This window comes from Drosophila pseudoobscura, chromosome 2, assembly GCF_009870125.1.
Source record: "Drosophila pseudoobscura strain MV-25-SWS-2005 chromosome 2, UCI_Dpse_MV25, whole genome shotgun sequence".
Lineage (NCBI taxonomy): Eukaryota > Metazoa > Arthropoda > Insecta > Diptera > Drosophilidae > Drosophila > Drosophila pseudoobscura.
In genome coordinates this window covers 5,583,622-5,605,913 of record NC_046679.1, presented here as the reverse complement: position 1 = coordinate 5,605,913, position 22,292 = coordinate 5,583,622, and the positions used below count along the sequence as shown (strand labels likewise).

The 22,292-nt window shown below is 41.5% G+C and overlaps 4 protein-coding genes and 2 long non-coding RNA genes across 15 annotated transcripts; 5 read left to right on the top strand and 1 right to left on the bottom strand.

Annotated features, from left to right (window-relative positions):
- The first annotated feature begins 2,331 nt into the window (after positions 1-2,331).
- On the top strand, positions 2,332-4,433 carry LOC4800793 (fatty acyl-CoA reductase wat-like). The gene is made up of 5 exons (XM_001357968.4): positions 2,332-2,639; positions 2,705-2,817; positions 2,880-3,390; positions 3,460-4,162; positions 4,228-4,433. The coding sequence occupies exons 1-5, from the start codon at positions 2,564-2,566 to the stop codon at positions 4,313-4,315; spliced, it is 1,491 nt and encodes a 496-aa protein (XP_001358005.3). The 5' UTR covers positions 2,332-2,563; the 3' UTR covers positions 4,316-4,433.
- Positions 2,817-11,222, top strand: LOC6896917 (fatty acyl-CoA reductase wat-like). 2 transcript variants are annotated; one of them, XM_002137065.4, is made up of 5 exons: positions 9,249-9,479; positions 9,560-9,672; positions 9,735-10,245; positions 10,305-11,010; positions 11,071-11,222. In XM_002137065.4, exons 1-5 carry the CDS (start codon positions 9,404-9,406, stop codon positions 11,162-11,164), a joined length of 1,500 nt encoding a protein of 499 aa, XP_002137101.1. In that variant the 5' UTR covers positions 9,249-9,403; the 3' UTR covers positions 11,165-11,222. The 2 variants fall into 2 exon arrangements, with proteins under 2 accessions (XP_033240616.1, XP_002137101.1); XM_033384725.1 differs by lacking the exons at positions 9,249-9,479; positions 9,560-9,672 and adding an exon at positions 2,817-2,905 and having other exon boundaries at positions 9,755-10,245.
- On the top strand, positions 4,576-6,625 carry LOC6896918 (fatty acyl-CoA reductase wat-like). The gene is made up of 5 exons (XM_002137066.3): positions 4,576-4,726; positions 4,864-4,976; positions 5,040-5,550; positions 5,621-6,332; positions 6,421-6,625. Exons 1-5 carry the CDS (start codon positions 4,651-4,653, stop codon positions 6,509-6,511), a joined length of 1,503 nt encoding a protein of 500 aa, XP_002137102.2. The 5' UTR covers positions 4,576-4,650; the 3' UTR covers positions 6,512-6,625.
- LOC4800791 (fatty acyl-CoA reductase wat-like) lies at positions 6,775-8,913 on the top strand. Its single transcript, XM_001357967.4, has 5 exons — positions 6,775-7,155; positions 7,221-7,333; positions 7,395-7,905; positions 7,956-8,667; positions 8,748-8,913. The coding sequence occupies exons 1-5, from the start codon at positions 7,080-7,082 to the stop codon at positions 8,842-8,844; spliced, it is 1,509 nt and encodes a 502-aa protein (XP_001358004.3). The 5' UTR covers positions 6,775-7,079; the 3' UTR covers positions 8,845-8,913.
- A 1,010-nt stretch (positions 11,223-12,232) lies between the features above and the next one.
- Positions 12,233-17,072, bottom strand: LOC26534302 (uncharacterized). 5 transcript variants are annotated; one of them, XR_004471152.1, is made up of 4 exons: positions 16,995-17,072; positions 12,646-13,137; positions 12,406-12,593; positions 12,233-12,353 (listed from the first exon to the last, which is right to left on the bottom strand). It is a non-coding gene; the product is annotated as an uncharacterized lncRNA (long non-coding RNA). The 5 variants fall into 5 exon arrangements; XR_001451590.2 differs by lacking the exon at positions 16,995-17,072 and adding an exon at positions 15,919-16,102; XR_004471149.1 differs by lacking the exon at positions 16,995-17,072 and adding an exon at positions 16,005-16,099.
- LOC26532690 (uncharacterized) lies at positions 13,703-20,793 on the top strand. Of its 5 annotated transcripts, XR_004471153.1 has the most exons (4): positions 13,772-13,786; positions 13,845-13,922; positions 19,623-20,139; positions 20,201-20,793. It is a non-coding gene; the product is annotated as an uncharacterized lncRNA (long non-coding RNA). The 5 variants fall into 5 exon arrangements; XR_001451588.2 differs by having other exon boundaries at positions 13,703-13,922; XR_004471154.1 differs by lacking the exons at positions 13,772-13,786; positions 13,845-13,922 and adding an exon at positions 14,204-14,221.
- The last annotated feature ends 1,499 nt before the right edge of the window (positions 20,794-22,292 follow it).

The following is a 22,292-nucleotide window of genomic DNA, read 5'->3' as shown; positions in this document are numbered from 1 at the left end:
CTTTTATTGTATAGTGTAGAAAACAAGGTTTAAACAAAACAGGTCAACAAAAAAACAGTGGCAACGTAAGTGAGTATGGAATATAACGTAAGCGATCTCGATACCCATTGTTGGATTCTGTGAGTAGACCACTACCTTGAAAAAATCGTTGAAATACCTTTAAAACAGAGACTGACTAGTTTTGGCCTTTATTGGTGCACTAGATGACAAACATTTCCTCGATTCTAGAACATCCATTTGCCAATTTAATCCGCGCCAAATAGAAATTGTTTGAAAGTGGATGAGCAAAAAAGATATAAATGCAATCTATTGAAATAAATGATACACGTAAGTACGATTTGCGAGCGAAAATTAAAAAAACCTGCGTATGGAATTTCTATACCCTGTCTTCTTAAATATACCTTTTAAAAAATAGATTGATGAAATTTGTAAAATTTTTGACGTTTACTCAATTTATTACATGGCAACTACTCGGCAACTACGAGTGTGATACATATCAACGACATTTTTTCGGAGCATGGTAGAAAAAAAAGGGCAAGACAGTTCAGAAAATGAAACGCATGCCATGTAAAATATACCTTGAAGATTGTCCTGAAAACACACATGTGGGGTTCGTAGGAACCAATTTTCATTGACTTTTTACCTGTTGTCCATACCCTCTTTCTATAGCCCATTCAAAATATTGCTCTGCCGACTCATTTCTTCGTTCCATGTATGAGCTGCAGTGTGGCCGTCTGACCCTTAAAATATACCACAATAAACAGTTTTATTTTGAAAATATACCGACGTTTCCGACAAGTTCGGCTTATGAACTGCCGGAACTTGGCTACTATTTTCCGTCGGTAAGGCATCATTTGGCGGACTTTTTAAAAGTTGTTCCAGTCCCACCGAAGCGAAAGGTGGGGAAAAAAGGATGAAAGTATAATTAGTTAAAAGTTAAAAATCTATTCAAATTTGAGTACCGAGAAGTGCGGAACACTGTTCACCGGAATCGGGCTAGAAAGTTTTCTGGATTGAAGTTGCTCTGAAAATAACCATTGACCAGATTGACGGGAAAAATTAGAAACTGTTATCATTTTATTTTTTATCATTTGTTTTTTTGTCTCAACCGTTTAAAAATAGCGCTTGCAACCTTTTGCACCATTACATTAGATTTTGACGAACCATTTTTCGTCGATATGGCATCACTTTGGCGGAATTTCTAAATTCAAACTCAGACAATTTGATATGTAGGTGTAGATCTGATTTAGGCTTTTGGGAGTGTCCCGTCTGCACTATGGTACTAACTCTGTTATTGGCCGGTGAAAGCATCTGTCTGATGGAATTCCTATTCCCCAGAAACATTTCGTGATATATATACTTAGCTATATATACATATATAGTTTCAACATCCATAAGAATCCCATTATAACGAAAAGTTCTCGAAAAATTATACATTTTATTTGATGTTTAAAAAATGCCCCTTTTTCGTAAATTTCCATAAGAAATTAAGAAAAACGTGTCGGTACGTTCTGATACCCATTACTCAGTCAGTATACAATGTACTATGTATGAATTGCAAATTCTTGCACTTTGTTTATTCTTCTTCCACCTAATGACCTATTTGATTCGAATTTTAGAATATGTGCTACCTCTTTCCATACCGCACCGTCCGCTAAATCTCTTTCACTCTTCAAAACAACGCCAGAGAGGTCGGACTTATTTAATAATGATCCGATCCAATAATGCTAGATATGCTTGCGAGTTTCTTGTTTTTTAAAATATGATGGATTCGGCCTTTTCGGCATTGGTACGGGCTGAGAAACAATTGGAACTACACTGAGCTCGGTGTCATATTATAGTAATCTGAACGCAAAATTTGGCTCTAGCTCTTATAGTTCTGAGAACTATGCGTCAAACGCGACAAACAGAGACTGACCGCCAGACAGACATAAATATGTAGATATGTAGAAAAAAGTGCTGAAATTAGTTAATAAATACTCTATCATTAATACAGTAGACGCCGCCGCGCATTAATTCGAACATACTTGAAGGCAATTCGTCAGCCAGCAATAAATTTTAGCACTCGGCGGTTTTTCTCTGTGAATTGTACAAATTTATTGATGACTTTTGACATTCTTTAAAATGCATTTGGGTACCAAATCAGCCATATAAATATGTACCTCCGTGAAGGTAATGTACGAGTAAATATACCTATGCATCAGGGATACACGCCCAAGTAGAGACCGATTTCTATTTTTATGGAATGGTTACTGTTTATTTTCTTATCCATAGCACCACCGTATAACACCAAGAAGAGCCAAGAATGCGAGCCAAATGCGTCATAGTCCCCAGCCCTGGCACCGGCGTACATCGACCGTGTATAATATATGCATGCATAGATATATAAAGAAAGCTATATATAACGGCTGCAAAACAAAGGTGCACTTACATTTAAGCTTTTCTTCGCGACTCGCGGCCCATGATTTTTGTGTTTGCATATATTGCACTGCACGGGTTCTTTCATGACATTTACTATCTCCCAGCCAAGCACATTTTGAGCGGATAATTAGGGGAACACGAGATGGAAAGTGCCATTCAGAAATATTTTGAAAACAAAACCGTTTTTCTAACAGGTGGCACCGGATTCTTGGGAAAAGGTATTCCCCATTCCATTCCGACTGGCAGTTAATTCAAGGTTAAATCTAAATTAAATGCATTTCAGTTATCGTTGAGAAGCTATTACGAACTACGGAAGTGAAGCGAATATATTTATTGATCAGACCGAAGCGTGGCGTGGAAATTCAGGAGCGAATCAGTGAATGGTCGCAGGATTCTGTGCGTAACCGCCATAAAGTCTTACCATGAAAGCAGGTTCTCATTCAGGATTTCCCGAAAAGGTTTTTGAACTCCTACTGAAGTCCAAGTCAGACGCTCTGCAGCGAGTATGCCCCATCGCTGGAGATTGTCTGGAGCCGGACCTGGGCATAAGCGATACGGACCGAAGGCTCCTGACATCAGAGGTGCAGATCGTTCTTCACGGAGCAGCCACAGTACGGTTCAACGAGCCGTTGCATGTGGCACTGGCCATCAACACTCGCGCCACGCGACTGATGGTACAGTTGGGGAAGCAAATGGTCAACCTGGAGGCATTTGTTCACGTCTCCACGGCCTTCTCCAACTGCATTATCTATCACGTCAAGGAGAAGTTCTATCCAGAGCACTTGACATGCAGCTCGGATAAGGTCCTGGGTGTGAGTGAGCTCCTGAGTGACGAACTTATTGACAACATGACGCCTACTCTGCTCGGCTCCCACCCGAACAGCTACACATACACCAAGGCCCTGGCAGAGGACGTGATTCTAAGGGAGGGGAGCGACTTACCCATTTGTATCTTCCGACCTGCTGTTAGTAAGTTATTGGGAAATGGAAATGTGCTGTGTGATGGGCTCCTTTACCAATGGTTCTTCATAATTGCAGTCATTGCCAGCCACAAGGAGCCCATCTCCGGATGGATTGATAACCTATACGGACCCATTGCCATACTTTTCGGCGTGGCTCGTGGAGTCCTGCGTATAGCCACCATCGATGTGAAGGCCCAGGCCAGCTTGGTACCGGTCGACTACTGCGCCAACTTAGCTCTTGCCTGCGCATGGAAAACCGCACAGACTGATGAGCGACAGAACGATCCGATCATTTATCAACTGGCACCCACCGAGGACAACTCCCTGACGCATGGAGAATTCAAAGACTATGCGCTAGATGGTCGCATGCAGTGTCCCCTTACCAAAATGGTCTGGTATCCGTTTTTCCATTGCATCACCACTATGTGGCTCTTTCCCATTGCAGCGTTCTTCTATCACACCCTGCCCGCCTATATCTTCGATCTGGCGCTCTATCTGAGCGGCCGGAAGCCGCGGTTGGTTAAAGTTTACCAGAAGATTCACAAAACCCTGGGCATATTGGGACCATTTTCGAGCAAAAGCTGGTACTTCGACATGCACAACACCAATAAGATGAGAGAGCTTATGTCAGAGCAAGATCGCAGACTCTACGACTTCGACATGGCCAGCATAAGTTGGAAGGAATATTTCGAAAAGGCCCTGCTGGGCATGAGACTATACTTGGGCCAGGATCCACCGACTTCAGAGTCAATAGCACACGGCCTACGAGTGATAAAGAGGTAATTGCAATGCAAATCACTGGAATTTCTTTTTGAATCTGTGGCACTCGGTTCTGCACTTATAGGCTGAAGATGTGGCACCACCTCCTACAGCTCATCCTCGGGTGCATTGCTGCTTTCATTGTATGGTCGCTGATCAAGGTCGTTGTGTGATATGGTATATAGTACAATATGTACATATTATATGTTCAAATTTGAGTTATTTTGGTGTTTTTGAATAAATTAAAAGGGGGAAGTGCTTTCTTTGCCCTTGCCCAAAACAGTTGCAATAGTTGAACGATTCCTTTCTTGTTATGGCTTTATAATATACAATATACGTGTGCACGAACTGATTTGAATTCCGCATTGAATTGAGCGCTGGCTTTGCAGACTGACCTTTGTTTGGTGGAAATTATTTAGTCCATATAAATAGCGGCACTAAACTGGAATTACTCTTCAGTCAAGCCACACTTCTACTCGGCGGCAATCAATCAAAGTCTCACATCAAAATGGATTCCGATATCCAGGGATTTTATAAAGGCAAAACCATTTTCCTAACTGGTGGAACAGGTTATTTGGGAAAAAGTATGTGGAACAGCTTACAAACTCTCTATAAAATATTCTCTACTATGGAAAATGATAAATGGAAAATATTAATAAGAAAGAGTCCAAACGGCCGACCCCAAAGTGCAGTTTTTTTGTGAATTTCTTTTGCCTTTCAGTTATCATTGAGAAAATTTTGCGGTCAACGGAGGTGAAGCGCATTTATTCCATGACGAGACCCAAGCGAGGTGAGAGCATTCGGGAACGCATTGTCAAATGGCAGAAAGATGTGGTGAGTAATGGTGGGCCCACCAATGTCAATGAATCTTGAGCTCATACCCCAGACCCCATCAAGGTGTTCGAAGAGCTCTTAAAGTCCAAGCCCGGAGCCATGCAGCGCGTTGTACCGATCGCTGGAGATTGTCTGGCACCAGACCTGGGCATAAATGCGGCGGACCGCAGGCTGCTGGCATCTGAGGTGCAGATCGTCATTCACGGAGCAGCCACAGTTCGATTCGATGAGGCGTTGCACTTGGCCCTGGATATCAATACCCGTGCCACGCGACTAATGGTGCAGCTGGCCAAGCAGATGGTGCACCTGCAGGCCTATGTCCATATATCCACAGCCTACTCGAACTGTGTGGTGACGCACGTCGAGGAGAAGTTCTACCCTGAGCACTTGAGCTGCAGTTCCGACAAAGTGCTGGCCATTCGCGAACAGCTAAGTGATCAACTGATCGACAGTATGACCCCAGCTCTGCTCGGATCGTATCCCAACACCTACACATACACAAAGGCTCTGGGGGAAGACTTGATCCTGCGGGAAGCGGGCGACCTGCCCGTGTGCATTTTTCGGCCGGCCATTAGTAAGTTTTTCCTTAGATGATGCAAGGCCTTGGATGGAACTGAAACATTGTGTAACATGACTCTCCACAGTCGTGCCCACCTACAAGGAGCCCGTCGTTGGTTGGACTGACAATCTGTACGGGCCCATTGCCCTAATCTTCGGCGGTGCTCGGGGAGTTCTGCGCATAATGTGCGTCAACACTAAGGCGCATATCGGCCTGGTGCCAGCTGATTATAGCGCCAACGCTGCATTGGCCTGCGCATGGAAAACGGATCAGAATGCACAGAGCGGCACAGTGGAAGGAAAACCGACCATATACACGCTGGCACCCAGCGATAACAATGTGATTACCTTTGGGAGATTTATCGACTTATCGTTTGCTTGTCGCGATATTTTCCCACTCTCCAAGATGGTGTGGTACCCGTTCATTAATTGCGTCTCGAATCCATGGCTCTTCGCCATGGGTGCCTTTTTCTATCATATCTTGCCTGGCTATTTCATGGATCTGATACTTCGTCTTATGGGACGGAAGCCTCGGATGGTGGACCTTTACCAGAAGATTCACAAAAATATTGCGTTATTGGGGCCGTTTACAAGGAGAACCTTTATCTTCGATACGAAGAACACGAACCGACTGCGAGAACTCATGTCGGCTAAAGATCGCATCATCTATCAATTCGACATGGCGAGTTTGGATTGGACTGACTATTTCAACAAGGCCTTGCTTGGCGTACGACTGTATTTGGCCAAGGATCCCTACACTCCCGAGTCCATAGCGCAGAGTCTGAAGCTGTTAAGGCGGTAAGACTTTTTTCTCCCGAAGGTTTATTGTCTAAAATGTATCTTCTTGATATCAATGTTTTTTTTTTTAATTTTCATATCCCCACAGTCTTAAGATCTTGCATAACGTTTTGAAGGCTTCTCTGGCGTGCGGTGCTGGAGCAATTCTGTGGTCGCTTTCCAGGCTTCTCATTAACTAGAAATCTGAATTAATAAAGAGTTAAAAGTCTCAAAGTTCTGGGAAGCCTCCGAAGTTTGTTAAACTTGGAAAAGTCTTTTTTAAAAAAAAAGGGAATATAATACGTCAGAAAACACTCAAGGTTGAATATACCGTCTTTTATTTAGGTTTATATATTGTTTGTATTTGTTTTTGAATCGTTCCAACTGTCGAAAACTGTGAGAAATCGAATACGTTCATCGTCGAAATCCAATGTGCTGTGGAACCTATTCAGATATCGAGTGAGTAAATTGTAAATTCCAACACAATCGATAAGTGTACATTGGATTGATTGCATGGATTGCATTCATTACATTCATTACATTCATTAGGTATTAGGATTTATTTGGGCTTGTATAAATTAGACCCGGTCTGGTGACACGACCCCAGTGACATCACGATTTAATGCATGAGTTTCGCTTTCACGAAATCGCATAAAAAGTGACGCGAAATCCAATTAATTCTCTTAGTACATTTAGCCGTTGCATACGATACGAGTTTCTTAGATTCGAGTTTATAAAAATTGATTTTTTATACAATTTAATACCAAAATGGAGTCTGGTATTAAAGGATTTTATAAGGAAAAAGTAGTTTTTTTAACCGGTGCCACCGGGTTTTTGGGAAAAGGTATTGAATTTGCACATGCTCCATTGGAAAAACAGGTTTAAATATAATGCAGAGGACTCTTCTAGTAATAATCGAGAAGCTCCTGCGGAGCACTGATGTGAAACGAATATATATAATGATTAGATCCAAACGTGGTAAAAACATTCAGGAGCGTATTCAGTCCTGGCAGACGGAGCCGGTAGGTCTTTAAATCTAGGACTAAAATATGTTTCGAATTAACTGGTTCATGCACATATTAGCTGTTTGAAGTGCTACTCAAATCAAGGCCGGAAGCCTTTGAGCGCTTGATGCCCATTCCCGGAGACTGCCTTTATCCGGACCTGGACATAAGCGACACGGACCGAAGGCTCCTGGCATCAGAGGTGCAGATCGTTCTTCACGGAGCAGCCACAGTCCGGTTCAACGAACCGTTGCATGTGGCACTGGCCATCAATACTCGCGCCACGCGACTGATGGTGCAGCTGGCCAAGCAGATGAGACACCTGGAGGCCTTCTTGCACATCTCCACAGCGTTCTCCAACTGCGTGATCGAGCACATAGAGGAGAAGTTGTATCCCGAGCACTTGACTTGCAGCTCGGAGAAGGTACTGGAAATGTGTGACCAGCTGAGTGAGGAGTTAATGAACGACATGACCCCAGCTCTGCTCGGATCGTACCCTAACACCTACACATACACCAAGGCCCTGGCAGAGGACGTGATTCTTCGTGAAGCGGGCGACTTGCCGCTGTCCATCTTTCGTCCAGCAGTTAGTAAGTGATTTGCGTGCAGAATAACTGAATTTCATGATCAATAATTGCAGTCATGGCAAGCCACAAGGAGCCCGTCGCAGGCTGGATCGATAACCTCTATGGACCCATTGCCTTGATTTACGGTGTCGCTCTTGGAGTTTTACGCGTCGCCAGCCTAAACACGGAGGCGTTCGCCAACCTAGTTCCTGTCGACTATTGCGCCAACGTGGCGCTGGCCAGTACTTGGCAGACGTCTAAGAACAGGGTTCGGCACGAGAAAATGCCACGGCCCATAGTTTACACCCTGGCACCCACTGAACAGAACGCACTAACTAATAGAGACTTTATAAATTATGGTGTTAGCTTTCGAAGTCAATTCCCCCTCACGAAGATGATCTGGTACCCCTTTCTTCATTGCGTAAAAACTCCGTGGGTCTATCATTTCGCTGCTTTCTTCTATCACATCTTGCCGGGACACGTCTTCGATCTGGTGCTGCGTCTTACAGGGCGGAAGCCCCGCTTGGTGAAAGTATATCGGAAGATTCACAAAAATATGGACATATTACAGCCGTTTTTGCACAGAGCCTGGCACTTTGAAACCAAAAATACGGATCGCTTGCTTGAGCTTATGTCCGCAGAAGAGCGCCGAGTCTACTACTTTGACATGAAGGGTCTGGATTGGAATGATTACTTCAGACATGCCTTGCTGGGCATGCGGCTATATCTGGGGAAAGAAGCACCAACATCGGAGTCTATTGAAAAGGGTCTGCGGCTATTCGAACGGTAATTTGCCACATATTGAAGGCTATTGTGATTTGTGATTCCATAATCAGCATTGCTTCTCCTATCTCCTATTTGCACAGATTGAAGATGTTGCACTACAGCCTTCAAGTGGCATTATGCTGTGTGGCAGGACTCCTTTTGTGGTGGCTCCTTAAGATCTTAGTCTTTTCTATTTGATGCTCGTAGTATATCCAAATGGTGTGTTAGAAGAAATAAATACTTCCCTTTGAATGAAGCTCAATTGGTCACTTATTGTTTTAATCTCGAAATTCCCATCGACTTGCCACGAAAATAGTGTGCTTCCAACTGTCGAATACTACACAAACAGAATAATATATAGGTGGTTCTCCCATGCAACTTATAAAAACCAAACCCGGCGCCGACTGAATTTACAAATAGCATGTTGCTCTCGGTGTCAGTTGGTTTGCATAAGTTAATGCTAAACAAAAAAAATATACTGCTATTGTATTCTGGAACATAAAGGTCAGGTACAGTAGTCGCTGTCAAATAGAACCTTTTGTTCTGCGGGAAACTATAAGATCTACCAAACACCAATTTATAATACCCGCAAACGATTAGAAATTAAATTCGAGTTCAAAGTTTTAATTCGCAAGTTTCTACTGTAGGCGTATTAAATGCCTATAAAAAGGGCCCCAGAGTCGAAACTTTTTCTATTTTAAGTTTTCACTTCTGGTTGTACGTTCCGCTTCGAGGATTAGGGAACTGCAAAGTCAAAATGGAAACCGATATCCAAAGGTTTTACAGAAACAAAACCGTTTTCATAACAGGAGGCACCGGATTCTTGGGAAAAGGTACAAATCGAGATTTTCATGAAGCACACCTCATATTCGATAATTTTGACAAACGGTCCGTTTATTTACCGAGCTTTCAGTTATGGTTGAGAAACTCTTACGAACCACGGATGTAAAGCAAATATATTTATTGATCAGACCGAAGCGTGGCGTGGAAATTCAGGAACGAATCAGTGAATGGTCAAAGGATCTTGTGCGTATTAACCATGAAGCCTTACCATAAAAGCAGGTTCTCATTCAGGATTTTCCGAAAAGGTTTTTGAACTCCTACTGAAGTCCAAGTCAGACGCTCTGCAGCGAGTATGCCCCATCGCTGGAGATTGTCTGGAGCCGGACCTGGGCATAAGCGATACGGACCGAAGGCTCCTGAAATCAGAGGTGCAAATCGTTCTTCACGGAGCAGCCACAGTACGGTTCAACGAGCCGTTGCATGTGGCACTGGCCATCAATACTCGCGCCACGCGACTGATGGTGCAGCTGGGGAAGCAAATGGTCAACCTGGAGGCATTTGTTCACGTCTCGACAGCCTTCGCCAACTGTGTGATAGATCACATCCAGGAACAGTTCTATCCTGAACTTCTGACGAACAGTTCTGAGAAGGTGCTGGAAATGACTGATCAGCTAGGTGATCAGCTGATAGACAACATGACGTCTGCTCTGCTGGGATCGTTTCCGAACACCTATACTTACACCAAGGCTCTTGGCGAAGATGTGATCCTTCGGGAGGCGGGCGATTTGCCTTTGTGCATTTTTCGACCAGCCATTAGTAAGTACTTAAAGAGGGGTCATCGGAATTTTCTAAAAATGTTCTTTCCATGATCACAGTTATTGCCACCTCCAGCGAACCCGTGTCAGGTTATATTGACAATCTTTACGGACCAATAGGGTTAGTGTATGGAGTCGCTCACGGGGTCATACGCATTGCGCTGGTCGATGTGAACGCACAGAACAGTGTGGTTCCTGTGGACTACTGTGCCAGCATGGCTTTGGCGAGTGCCTGGAAAACAGCAGCTTCAGCTGTGAGAACTTCATCGCCACCTCCTATCTACCACCTTACACCCAGTGAGCAAAACCTTTTGACCTATGGCGCATTCAGGGACAAGACGCAGTCAATTGGCGAAAATTATGCAGTGACGAAGATGCTGTGGTACCCCTTCATGCATTTCATGACCACTTCCTGGCTCTTTCCCCTGGCTGCGTTTTTCTATCATACTCTCCCCGGCCTTGTAGTGGATCTGGCACTTTGTGCGATCGGCCGAAAGCCGCGCCTGTTAAAAATATACCAGAAAGTACATAAGAACATGCTGTTGTTGAGGCCGTTCACCTGCCGGAGTTGGAAGTTCGGTACGAAAAACAAGGATAGGCTGTGGCAAAGTATGTCGCCACAGGATCAGGAGATATACAACTTTGACATGTTGGCTCTGGACTGGGATAGTTATTTCAATCGTGCCCTACGCGGAATGCGCTTCTACCTCTGCAAAGAGCCACGTTCTCCGTCCTCCATTGCTGAGGGTCAAAGGGTATGGAGGCGGTAAGTAAACTCATTTTCAAAGTGGAGTGAACCAAAATAAAGAATTTTAATTGTGTTTAGGTTTCACATGCTGCATCGCACGTTGCAGCTGATTCTTTTGTGCAGTGCTGCAGCTGCTATCTGGCTGCTTCTCAATCTCATTGCTGCTTTTTGAAAAATACTAAAGTACCATGTTGAATACTTGAATTAAATTAATATTATTTAAAAGATTATACAACGATGGTGAGATAACCTGAACTCAGTTTGTATAGACAAATACATTTACATATGTATCTCTATGGAAAGGTCACAGCGCACTAATCCCATGGGTTGGCTGGAATGGGGGCTTCAAGTACGAGTATTACTCGAAAAGAGCCCGCGGGTGAAAGAGCTTTTTTCAGTACGTAACCCTACCATCCATAACTGCAAAGCCACACTGCGATAGAGCGAAGGAGCGCACACGTGTCGGTAATAGGAAGCCTGGGGAATCAGTTCGTGCTCGGCTTTATTTGGGGTATATTAGATTTGTGGTGAAAATGGATGTGTGTAACGTCCAGAAGGAATCGTTTCCGACCCCATAAAGTATATATATTCTTGATCAGCATCAATAGCCGAGTCGATTGAGCCCTGTCTGTCAGTCTGTCTGTCCGTCCGTCTGTCCGTCCCCTTCAGCGCCTAGTGCTCAAAGACTATAAGAGCTAGAGCAACGATGTTTTGGATCCAGACTTCTGTGATATGTCACTGCTACAAAAATATTTCAAAACTTCGTTCTTCGCCCACTTCCGCCTCCACAAAGGACGAAAATCTGTGGCATCCACATTTTTAAGGATACGATATAACCAAAAACGCAGAATCGTAGAGATCATATTTTTTAGACTGCAGAATCTGAATTGGATCGTATTATTATTATAGCCAGCATCAAGAAAACAATTTCATTTTTTCTCGCCCTGTCTCTCTCTAACATCCACGTAGCATAGCCGGCTTTGCTTAGAGTAAAACATTAGCGCCTAGATCTCAGAGACTATCAAAGCTAGAGCAACCAAATTTGGTATCCACACTCCTAATATATCAGACCGAGACGAGTTTGGTTCAAAATTTCGTCACACCCCCTTCCGCCCACGCAAAGGACGAAAATCTGGGGATATTCACAAATCTCAGAGACTATTAAGGCTAAAGAAACCAAATTTGGTATCCGCACTTCTGTTGGATCTCACTATAAAACGTATATCTCAAAATTTCGGTGTCCGCAGCAACTCACAACGTTCCCCCTCGTTTTTAATAAAAAATCGCTCTGACTCACTCGATTTCACGGGAGGGCATACAATTTGATTTGCTATTTTGAACGCCGTGTCCTCGGTAGTCATCTGAAAAGAGATGAAATTGAACTAATTTCTGTAATTAGATATAAATTCTTACCTCCCAATGAACACATTTCGTTTATGTGTCCAAATGCTACATACATATAACAGAACTGAAGTCTATCCAGTTTGGGATAAGTTGTGGCGGTGTCTGGGGAGAGGCGGCGAGTCTCCTCCGTTTCACTTGGAAAATTGTTTTGTAACAATTTGTTTAGCTATTTTTAACGCCGTGTCCTCGGTACTCATCTGAAAAGAGATGAAATTGAACTAATTTCTGTAATTAGATATAAATTCTTACCTCCCAATGAACACATTTCGTTTATGTGTCCAAATGCTACATATAACAGAACTGAAGTCTATCCAGTTTGGGATAAGTTGTGGCGGTGTCTGGGGAGAGGCGGCGAGTCTCCCCCGTTTCACTTGGACCTGTAAAAGGTCCTTTGTGTTGCCGCTCTCTGCCTAATCCGTGGTAGGCATAAATTTCCCAAAATGTCCGTGAGCGGGCCGGACAGTGGCAGAAAAAGACAGATTGCTTCGGTAATTGGGCGGGATTGACGGTCTGGAGAAGTGAGTGCCAATCTGCCAGTGTCCCGTGATAGCTGGAATAACTGGCTAGATCGTTGGCGGCATCATTCTAATGGATGTCCCTGTGTCCGATGACCCATATAAGAGACATCTAACTGATCTGCGATCAGTGTAAAAGTGGACCGCATTCGCAGGGCCTGGTTCGTTCATCTCCCAGTCCGCCCTAGGTGGAATTGACACCTGGAAAGGCGTCGAGTGGTGATCCCTAGGGCAACAGATAGAAAAATATATTTATATATCGTTACGCCTCCGAGAAAGTGCTGCCCATTTGCGTTTCAATCGCCGTTTAAGTGCTGCCCAGTTGTGATTTCGCCTCTTATAATCATTAACTTATAACCACCAAGCTACCATCAATTACGAATAACAATTTGCATTTTAAGTTTGGAATATACTTTTGTGAACAAAGGTTTTATTTGCAGCAAAACTTTTTGTTCCCTGCTTTTAAAAAAATAATTTCCACATATACAGTATATACTGAATTAGTGCCCATATTCAGTCCAGAGTTGTAATTTAAAACATCGATAAAAAAATATCGTAATTTACTAGTCCGTACATATGTTAGACTTTACTTTATTTACCGGCCTGATAAAAAAAATCAAAGAAAATATGTATGTATAAAAATATAATAAGCAGAGTTAAGAAAATTACTGTATATTACGCATAAATATTTATATTAAATAAGGTACTTTCTTTTAGTGATAAAACAGACCACTTTTTCTTGTGTTAAACGTGCCTTAGCCAATTGCATCATCCGCACTCTGTTTTATGTTTTCGGGTTTTTTGAATAATATAATGAACACTATTCGTAGTTATGAGTTGTTATAAACCGCAAGGCTAACACCGAAAGATGTAATGTAATGTAAAAATGAAAATCGTGTATATCGCCGTTGAATTTAATGTTTGTTCATCCAGACTCCCCCCGTGCACCAAAATAGAGGAAAAGCAAAGAGAATATCAATGTCAATGTTTGTCACGGGCCTAATGAGAGAGGTTAGCCTCTTTAATGCACTTTCGCGACTGATCAGGAATTTGGCCTCGATTAAAAAAGTAGTTATTTAGCCAGCTTTGGCGATAGAAGTGAATGGAATGTGTCTGTTCTCTCGCAGTTGATAAGAGGGAAAGGTATCAATATATATAAATGTAGCGAATTTATAGCTTTGGTTTACACTGGTTTTTGCACTTTCTTTGTTTTTTCTCTTACATATTACATACCCGGTGCAAAGGTAACTCCATTGTGGAACTATTTATGTATATATTCCTTGACAGATCTCTAGAAATGGTCTGTTCAGGTACGTTTGCAACGTTCACGTTCACTATTTATGTATGTAGAGTCAATCATTTGCATATCTCGTATGCACTGCCAATATTTTTTTATAAATTTCTTGTCCGACAAATATTTTAGTAATATTTTGAAATTCTAGGGAAAGAATGTAACTCTTGAATGTGTTTTGGATGACTCCAATGAAACAATGACACAGTGCCGAGAGGAAAAAAAAAATTTTGAGAATATTCTCTGGATTTTTCTCTGGATTTTTGTAATAATTTTCTTTCTTCTGGTTAGCCTAAGATAAACATAGCGAAGCCGAGAAAATTTTGGAATAGGAACTCACATAACAAGGACGGAACAAATCTCTACAAATCTATATACAAAACGAGGGGGAACGTTGTGAGTTGCTGCGGACACCGCAACTCTACAGTTATACCCGATACTAAGTCAGTATGGCTCTCCTCCGGCAGACGCCGCTAATATTAAACGACACGACAAAGAGTGCGTGCGAGAGAGACAGAAAATCAGTCTGAGCGTGACGTAACGCGCTGCGTAGCCACTGCAAATTGATTTGTTTCCTTTCGCTATAAAAATTATCTGATCTGATCCAGATTCAGCAATCTGATAGATATGGTCGCTATCTATGATTCTGCGTTTTTAGTTTTCTCGAATCTGCAATATTGTGGATGCAACAGATTTTCGTCCTTTGTGGGGGCGGAAGGGGGTGTGGCGAAATTTTGAGATATACGTTTTATAGTGAGATCTAACAGAAGTGCGGATACCAAATTTGGTTACTCTAGCCTTAATAGTCTCTGAGATTTGTGAATATCCCCAGATTTGCATCCTTTGCGGGGGCGGAAGGGGGTGTGGCGAAATTTTGAAACAAACTCGTCTCGGTCCGATATATTAGGAGTGTGGATACCAAATTTGGTTGCTCTAGCTTTTATAGTCTCTGAGATCTAGGCACTAATGTTTTACTCTAAGCAAAGCCGCCTATGCCACGTGTGTGTTAGAGAGAGACAGGGCGAGAAAAAATGAAATTGTTTTCTTGATGCTGGCTATAATAATAATACGATCCAATTCAGATTCTGCAGTCTAAAAGATATGGTCATTCTCTACGATTCTGCGTTTTTGGTTTTCTTGTATCTTTAAAATTGTGGATGCCACAGATTTTCGCCCTTTGTGGGGGCGGAGGTGGGCGGGGCAAAGTTTTGAAATATTTTTGTAGCAGTGACATATCACAGAAGTCTGGATCCAAAACATCGTTGCTCTAGCTCTTATAGTCTTTGAGCATTAGGCGCTGAAGGGGACGGACAGACGGACAGACGGACGGACGGACAGACGGACAGACAGACATGGCTCAATCGACTCGGCTATTGATGCTGATCAAGAATATATATACTTTATGAGGTCGGAAACGATTCCTTCTGGACGTTACACACATCCACTTTTATCACAAATCTAATATACCCCAATACTCATTTTGAGTATCGGGTATAAAAATTCTACTTCAGTATATCTAAAAGCTACTAAAGTATTCACAAATATGTATCAATACAAAATTATACGTTTTGGCACAAGACTAATTTTCCTTGCTTACAAAAGTAAGTACATACAAATGTACACATTTAGTTAATTATGCTGCTGGGCTATCTTAAGAGAATTGCTATGAGAGCGATTTGAAAAATGTTGAGCGTTTTATATAAGTACGAATCTTACTGCGAGCCAAGAAAACCCCAGAATCCAACAAATTTCTGGGAAAGAGAGAGAGCGAAACAATGTAGTTTTCAATTTGTGATGCTCACAATGGACAATGTCCTCTGTCTTTCCTTAAATCACATTCCTTCAAGTGTTCAGCAATGTGGTCATGTTGTTTCAAAAGTCAATTACATACTGTCTTAATCACCATTTACTCTGACTTATTCAACATATATATATATATATATATATATATATATATATGTATGTTCAACAACAACTGATAAGTCAGTAGAATTAATAAATCCCGCAATTCTACTTAAGCTAATCTGTTTGGGACTCTGGCGGGACTCTGATAAGGAAAGTCCATACACGACTGAACCCCATCTTGGGCCAAGTAAAAATCTCAAAATTAATTAATATAAAAACGTTCGTCTTAATATTGAAAAGAACTGCTATTAGGGAAAAATCTCCGTAGAATTAATCCGTAGATCTTTTTTTTATAATAAATTCTTTGAGAGGCGACAACCCTTACTTCTCACTCTATCGTTACGACAAATACTATACTCTCAGAAACACATCATTCTGTTGGAGACGGTATAGCAAAGCTTCATATGTACACTCCCCGACACTTCAATACGACATACTAAATTGTACACTTTAGGCACCAATATTTTCGGGCACAAGACAAAGAAAAATTTAGCATAAATTATAAAAAAAAATAATAGCAATATTCATCAAAGTAGATTGAGGAAAAAAATTTAATTGACACAACTCAAATTTCCGCTCCCAAAAAATGCGACACTTGAATACCACATTCACATTGAAAAATTTTTTATTTTGGATGTGGTCGCGATCGGACATTGAATAAATTCTCAAAAATCAATTAGGGTGTCCTTATTACGAGAAAAAAATGTGGGTTATGGTAAGTCCTTTTCAAAGGACGAAAACTCCACAATAAAAGCCTCGAAGGAAGTAGGTCCATCAATAATGAAAATAAGTGATGAAATTGGTAAAACTAGGTGTGTTCTGAGTGATTTCATAAAGAACGAGTCAAATTATGGCAAAAACATAAAAACCCGAACCAAAATTGCTACCTTATGGTGCTCCCTTATGGTGTGGAGTCTTCGAAAAAACATGTTTTATTATTTTAGCACTAGCTTAAAGTACAGTTTTAGATTTTTAAATCGAGTTTTAGTCGTGATCTCATAGAGGTCTCGGAAGTAGCAATTTTGGTTCGGGTTTTTATGTTTTTGCCATAATTTGACCCGTTCTTTATGAAATCACTCAGAACACACCTAGTTTTACCAATTTCATCACTTATTTTCATTATTGATGGACCTACTTCCTTCGAGGCTTTTATTGTGGAGTTTTCGTCCTTTGAAAAGGACTTACCATAACCCAAATTTTTTTCTCGTAATAAGGACACCCTAATTGATTTTTGAGAATTTATTCAATATCCGGTCGCGACCACATCCAATATAAAAAATTTTTCAATGTGAATGTCGTATTCAAGTGTCGCATTTTTTAGGAGCGGAAATTTGAGTTATGTCAATTAAATTTTTTTCCTCAATCTACTTTGATGAATATTGCTATTATTTTTTTTTTAATTTATGCTAAATTGAATAGAGATTTGAGGAAAATTCAAATTCACCGTTTTCTTTGGTTTGTGCCCGAAAATATTGGTGCCTAAAGTGTACAATTTAGTATGTCGTATTCAAGTGTCGGGGAGTGTATATCCTATTATATTCTATATGAAAGGAATATATATCGCTTCCACTATATCGATCGATATATATCTCGATACTTCGAGAGCTTTGGAATCCCTGGAATCACATCGATTTATTTTATTTCAAACGATATCAAAAACCCATCGATGGCTATTCAACCATCACCAACACGTAAATAATAAACAAATTTAACAAGTTATAAGAAAAATTCAGATTTTCAAGACTTCTTCAGTGCTGATCACAGGCCAAAGGTGAAAAAATAAGTGCAATACATTCATGTTAGGACCAGTTATCATTAAGAAAAAATTTTGTACATTTTTGTTGTCGGCTCACAGTTTATAAGCGGCAGTCCCCAATTTTTATATTTGGTGGGGCCGCCCTTAGCTTCAATAACAGCTTTTAGACGTCGGGGCATACTTTTTACCAAATTATTGGTTTCATTTGGATCAATTTTCTCCAATTCCGTCATCAGAGCCGTTTTAAGGATTTTCTTGGAGGAAATTTTATGTTTCCTAATTTTTATTTCTAGCAAATCCCAAACATGCTCTATGGCGTTCAGATCTGGTGACTGCGGCGGCATTTTTAACTGCTTGCACTGATACAACAGCCATTCTTGGACCAAAAACGTGGTATTTTTGGGGTCATTGTCTTATTGAAACAAGAAATTCATCGCTTTAAGACCCAATTTTTCGACACTCGCCATTGAATTGTCAGTCAAAATTTTCTTGTAGATGTGTTTGTCCATCTTGGTCTCAATAAACACCATTTGCCCAGGTCCAGCTGCTGCTATACACCCCCAAACCATTACATTTCCACCGCCATGCTTCACTTTTGGGATGAGGTCTTTCTCTTTCATGGCTTGATTATCGTTTCTCCATACTTTGGATGGTCCATCATGTCGGAATATATTATATTTAGACTCATAACTAACTCATAACTGGCTTATTTAAGTGAAGTTTTGCGAACTCCAATCTTTTTTTTTTGTTCACATCGGAAATGAAGTGAAGGATGTCTGTCCGTGTCTGTCTGTCTGTCTGTCCGTCTGTCCGTCCGTCCGTCCGTCTGTCCGTCCCCTTCAGCGCCTAGTATGACTATATCTTCTAGAGTGCAAAATCTGTATCATGTATAAAAACATAGCATAGCATAATACCTTTTCAGATATCGGTTATGCAATACAACTTACAGGGTGGATAACATCGATAAATTCTTACCTTGCTATAACAGAATTGAAGTCTATCTAGTTTGGGATAGGTTGTGGCGGTGTCTGGGGAGAGGGGGCGAGTCTCCACCGTTTCACTTGGACCTGTTAAAGGTCCTTTGAGTTGCCGCTCTCTGCCTAATCCGTGGTAGGCATAAATTTCCCAAAATGTCCGTGAGCGGGCCGGGCAGTGGCAGAAGAACTGGCTAGTTCGTTGGCGGCATCATTCCAATGGATGTCCCTGTGTCCGATGATCCATATAAGAAGACATCTAACTGATCTGCGATCAGTGTAAAAGTGTGTAAAAGATTACATTAGATTTCATAACAAGCTATCAATACTATACACTGGTTTATATATACTGGTTTATACTGGTTTTTGCACTTTCTTTGTTTTTTCTCTTACATATTACATAACCGCTGCAAAGGTAACTCCATTGTGGAACTATTTATGTATATATTCCTTGACAGATCTCTAGAATGGTCTGTTCAGGTACGTTTGCAAGAATCACTATTTATGTATGTAAAGTCAATCATTTGCATATCTCGTATGCACTGCCAATATGTTTTATAAATTTCTTGTCCGATCTAGCTATACACGGGTTTCAAGAGAGTTTAGCTCCGTAGCGCACTTTCACGACTGTTTCTTGGGAATAACCTTTAACTAATAACTAATAATGACTTTACTCGATAAGATTATTCGATTGATAACGAGCTATAAGTCAATACTATAAATTTAGGGAACTGGTAACATTGGTTTTCACTGGCTATTGCATCTCCTTCGTTTTTTCCCTTTAGGATGAAAATAATACTTTTATTGTTCATTATTTTGCTGGATGCTGAGGAAGCAAAAGACCTTCAATGGCCTGCTCGATGTGGGTGCTCGATTCAAGTCATCGATGGTTACGTGACTGCTGATTGCTCAGATCAGCCAAGTGTGGACTTTGAATGTTTGGCAGCGTGGAGGCCAAATGCCCTGAATCTCTCAGGAAATGGCTTGCAAGAAGTCCCATCATCCCTGAATGAAACAGGGTTTGAGAACGTAATGCACCTCGATTTGTCCAATAACAAGATTGAAAGACTCTCCAGCTGGAGCTTCGGATCAATGCTAGGCCTGATAAGCATAGACCTTAGCGGAAACAAGCTTACTGACCTGCCCAGATCTGTTGCAAAAATAGATCTGGTTGATGTGAGCCACAACAATCTGACCGATATTCACAGCATAATTGGCCTTGTTAACACTCAGGCAATAGTAAAAGGAAACCCAATCAGGTGCAGCTGCCGCTCTCCGATTGTGAAGAGGATCCATGAAACGGTATGTAGAATATGCGAAAATAGATATTGTCACCTAAATCGAAATGTGTATTTCATTTTAGGAAAGGAATGTTAGTCTGGATTGCATATTTGGCGACTCGGAAGTTCCACAGCCCCAACCAACGCAGTGCCGAGATCAAATTATCGAAAATGAACCACTTCTTGGTTCTTGGAAGTTGTGTATATTCTTGGTGATAGGTACTTCAACAATTGTTGTGGCTGTCGTTATTTTGGGGTGCCGTAGTTTCAACGTTAACTGCGACTAGCTGTGCTAATTTGAGAAGGAAGCCACGTCGGTGTGGTTTTGAGAGCAACGTGCTTACATGTCAAAATTGGATAGCTGTTGATCATCATGTATCATCAATATGTATTAACCTAAGCAATCGTCAGATCTTTTGATATGCCTCTGATATCCTTGCTATACACGGAGCAGAACGGCGCAGAATTGTCCTAAACTAAATGTCATCAAGCATCATTGTTTGTTTTTCTGCTTTTGCCTGTTTTGTAATCTCTCCCCGCTAAAGCTTGCGCTCTGGTTAGCTTTGACGCTCTTGAGTTTGATCTCAACTTTCGGCTGCTGTTTCTGCCGGGCCGCGCTGATGGAGCTGTTGCAGCTACGACAAACACACAATAAAAATTTAGCATATTTAAAGAACTATTTCTTTATTTAAACTAAATGAAACAAGAGGATAATAAATTAGAAAACTTGGCTGGGAGTGAATCTTATACCATTTTCTTCTTATTTCCTACAACATGCAAAACTTGACTAGTTTTAGGTAAGTACAAAATGATTGCCTACTTCCAGGCGGGCCCCCCAAATTCTTCGTAAGAATTTTGCAACATCTTCGCAACATTCTCTACGCAACATTTGTACACGCCGAAATCGCAAAATACGCAACATTGTTTCACAACAATGTTAAAGTTAATGTTAATGTAAATGTTAACTCAATGTAAAATTTTGAAATGTGACAATTTTGACCATTGTTTTTTTGTTGAAAAAATTGTTTTTTAAATAATTAAATTTTTCAACTTATGGAAAGGAAAGATTTTCTATCGGCCAACTATAGTATTTATTTAGCCCTGACATGCCACAGAAGGAACAACAAAAGTAGGTCAACCTATGTACTCCGTCTTTGTAGTGGTTGTTGCTGTTGTTTCTCGTTTGCCCTTGGCAAATCCTTGTCCTTGATGTTGAGCGGCTGCCAGATGAAAGCAAAAATATGTGCTGTGTTTTTTGGGCCATCTAGTCTCGATTACTGCTTCAAAACCATCACTAACATTTCATTTTTTCTTTATTTTAAGACAGAGGAATGGGCATTTGCCCATTTAATTCGGTATTCAATGTAAAGAGAATACAAATGAATGAGTTCTGCGTAGTATAGTGAACTGTACTTAGTTGATAAAATTCGATTGTGTGTATCAAGACTTTACTGGCTCTGGGCCTGCCTGCTAAAACATCCCTGACACAGTTTTCCATGCCAAAGTAGGTCAGCAAGTGACGTTCGTCGCCGGTTGACCCATTTGTTGCCCCCAAAAGCTGCAGAGTTGCAAAGTTGCCAAGGCTGCCGAGGCTTGGCCCGATTTCGGGGTAAAGAAAGTCTTCAATCGGGGGGTTGTTTGATTGTTGGGATGTCAACAGTTCGACTCTGACAGCTGGCAGCAGCTCTCCCCCCTCTGCTATCTACCCTCTACGGAGTATCCCCTTCCCCTAGTGGCAACGAAACATCTATTTGTCTATTACTGCGTATCGATGTTTGTCTAGTGCCCATATTTGTGTATTGTTCAAACAAACGTCTTGCATCTGAGCAGCAAGACAATGAAAACTGTTGTCTGTTTTCCACCAGAATTTATGAGCCAATGTCAACAGCACGCACAGTCGCCAATCCCCAGTCCCAGTCGCAGTCCCAGTGCCAGTGCCAGGTTCCAGTCTCCGTCCGAGCCTCAGTCTCAGTCCCGCCACTCCAGCTCCCAAGCTGAGCATGGAATTGAATCGTCCATTGGTGAAATCAGCCGTCCAAGGAAAGTTGCTGTCAGGTGAATATTGTCCGTTGTCCGTTGTCCATTGCCCGCTGTCCGCTATCCGCTTGACCCCAGCCATGGAGGCTGGAGGTGGAACCGGTTGTCAAAACTCTGACTCTCGACATGGTTTGTTTT

What these genes read in the sequence shown, in the direction of transcription:
- LOC4800793 (XM_001357968.4), top strand. Translation starts at nt 2,564, where the DNA reads ATGGAAAGTGCCATTCAGAAATATTTTGAAAACAAAACCGTTTTTCTA. An exon ending in GTGAATGGTCGCAGGATTCT is followed by an intron (nt 2,818 to 2,879) that starts GTGCGTAACCGC and finishes TTTCCCGAAAAG; the next exon opens with GTTTTTGAACTCCTACTGAA. An exon ending in GGCCTACGAGTGATAAAGAG is followed by an intron (nt 4,163 to 4,227) that starts GTAATTGCAATG and finishes CTGCACTTATAG; the next exon opens with GCTGAAGATGTGGCACCACC.
- LOC4800791 (XM_001357967.4), top strand. Translation starts at nt 7,080, where the DNA reads ATGGAGTCTGGTATTAAAGGATTTTATAAGGAAAAAGTAGTTTTTTTA. An exon ending in CATCTTTCGTCCAGCAGTTA is followed by an intron (nt 7,906 to 7,955) that starts GTAAGTGATTTG and finishes CAATAATTGCAG; the next exon opens with TCATGGCAAGCCACAAGGAG. An exon ending in GGTCTGCGGCTATTCGAACG is followed by an intron (nt 8,668 to 8,747) that starts GTAATTTGCCAC and finishes CTATTTGCACAG; the next exon opens with ATTGAAGATGTTGCACTACA.
- LOC6896918 (XM_002137066.3), top strand. Translation starts at nt 4,651, where the DNA reads ATGGATTCCGATATCCAGGGATTTTATAAAGGCAAAACCATTTTCCTA. An exon ending in TCAAATGGCAGAAAGATGTG is followed by an intron (nt 4,977 to 5,039) that starts GTGAGTAATGGT and finishes GACCCCATCAAG; the next exon opens with GTGTTCGAAGAGCTCTTAAA. An exon ending in CATTTTTCGGCCGGCCATTA is followed by an intron (nt 5,551 to 5,620) that starts GTAAGTTTTTCC and finishes GACTCTCCACAG; the next exon opens with TCGTGCCCACCTACAAGGAG.
- LOC6896917 (XM_002137065.4), top strand. Translation starts at nt 9,404, where the DNA reads ATGGAAACCGATATCCAAAGGTTTTACAGAAACAAAACCGTTTTCATA. An exon ending in CACCGGATTCTTGGGAAAAG is followed by an intron (nt 9,480 to 9,559) that starts GTACAAATCGAG and finishes CCGAGCTTTCAG; the next exon opens with TTATGGTTGAGAAACTCTTA. An exon ending in GGTCAAAGGGTATGGAGGCG is followed by an intron (nt 11,011 to 11,070) that starts GTAAGTAAACTC and finishes AATTGTGTTTAG; the next exon opens with GTTTCACATGCTGCATCGCA.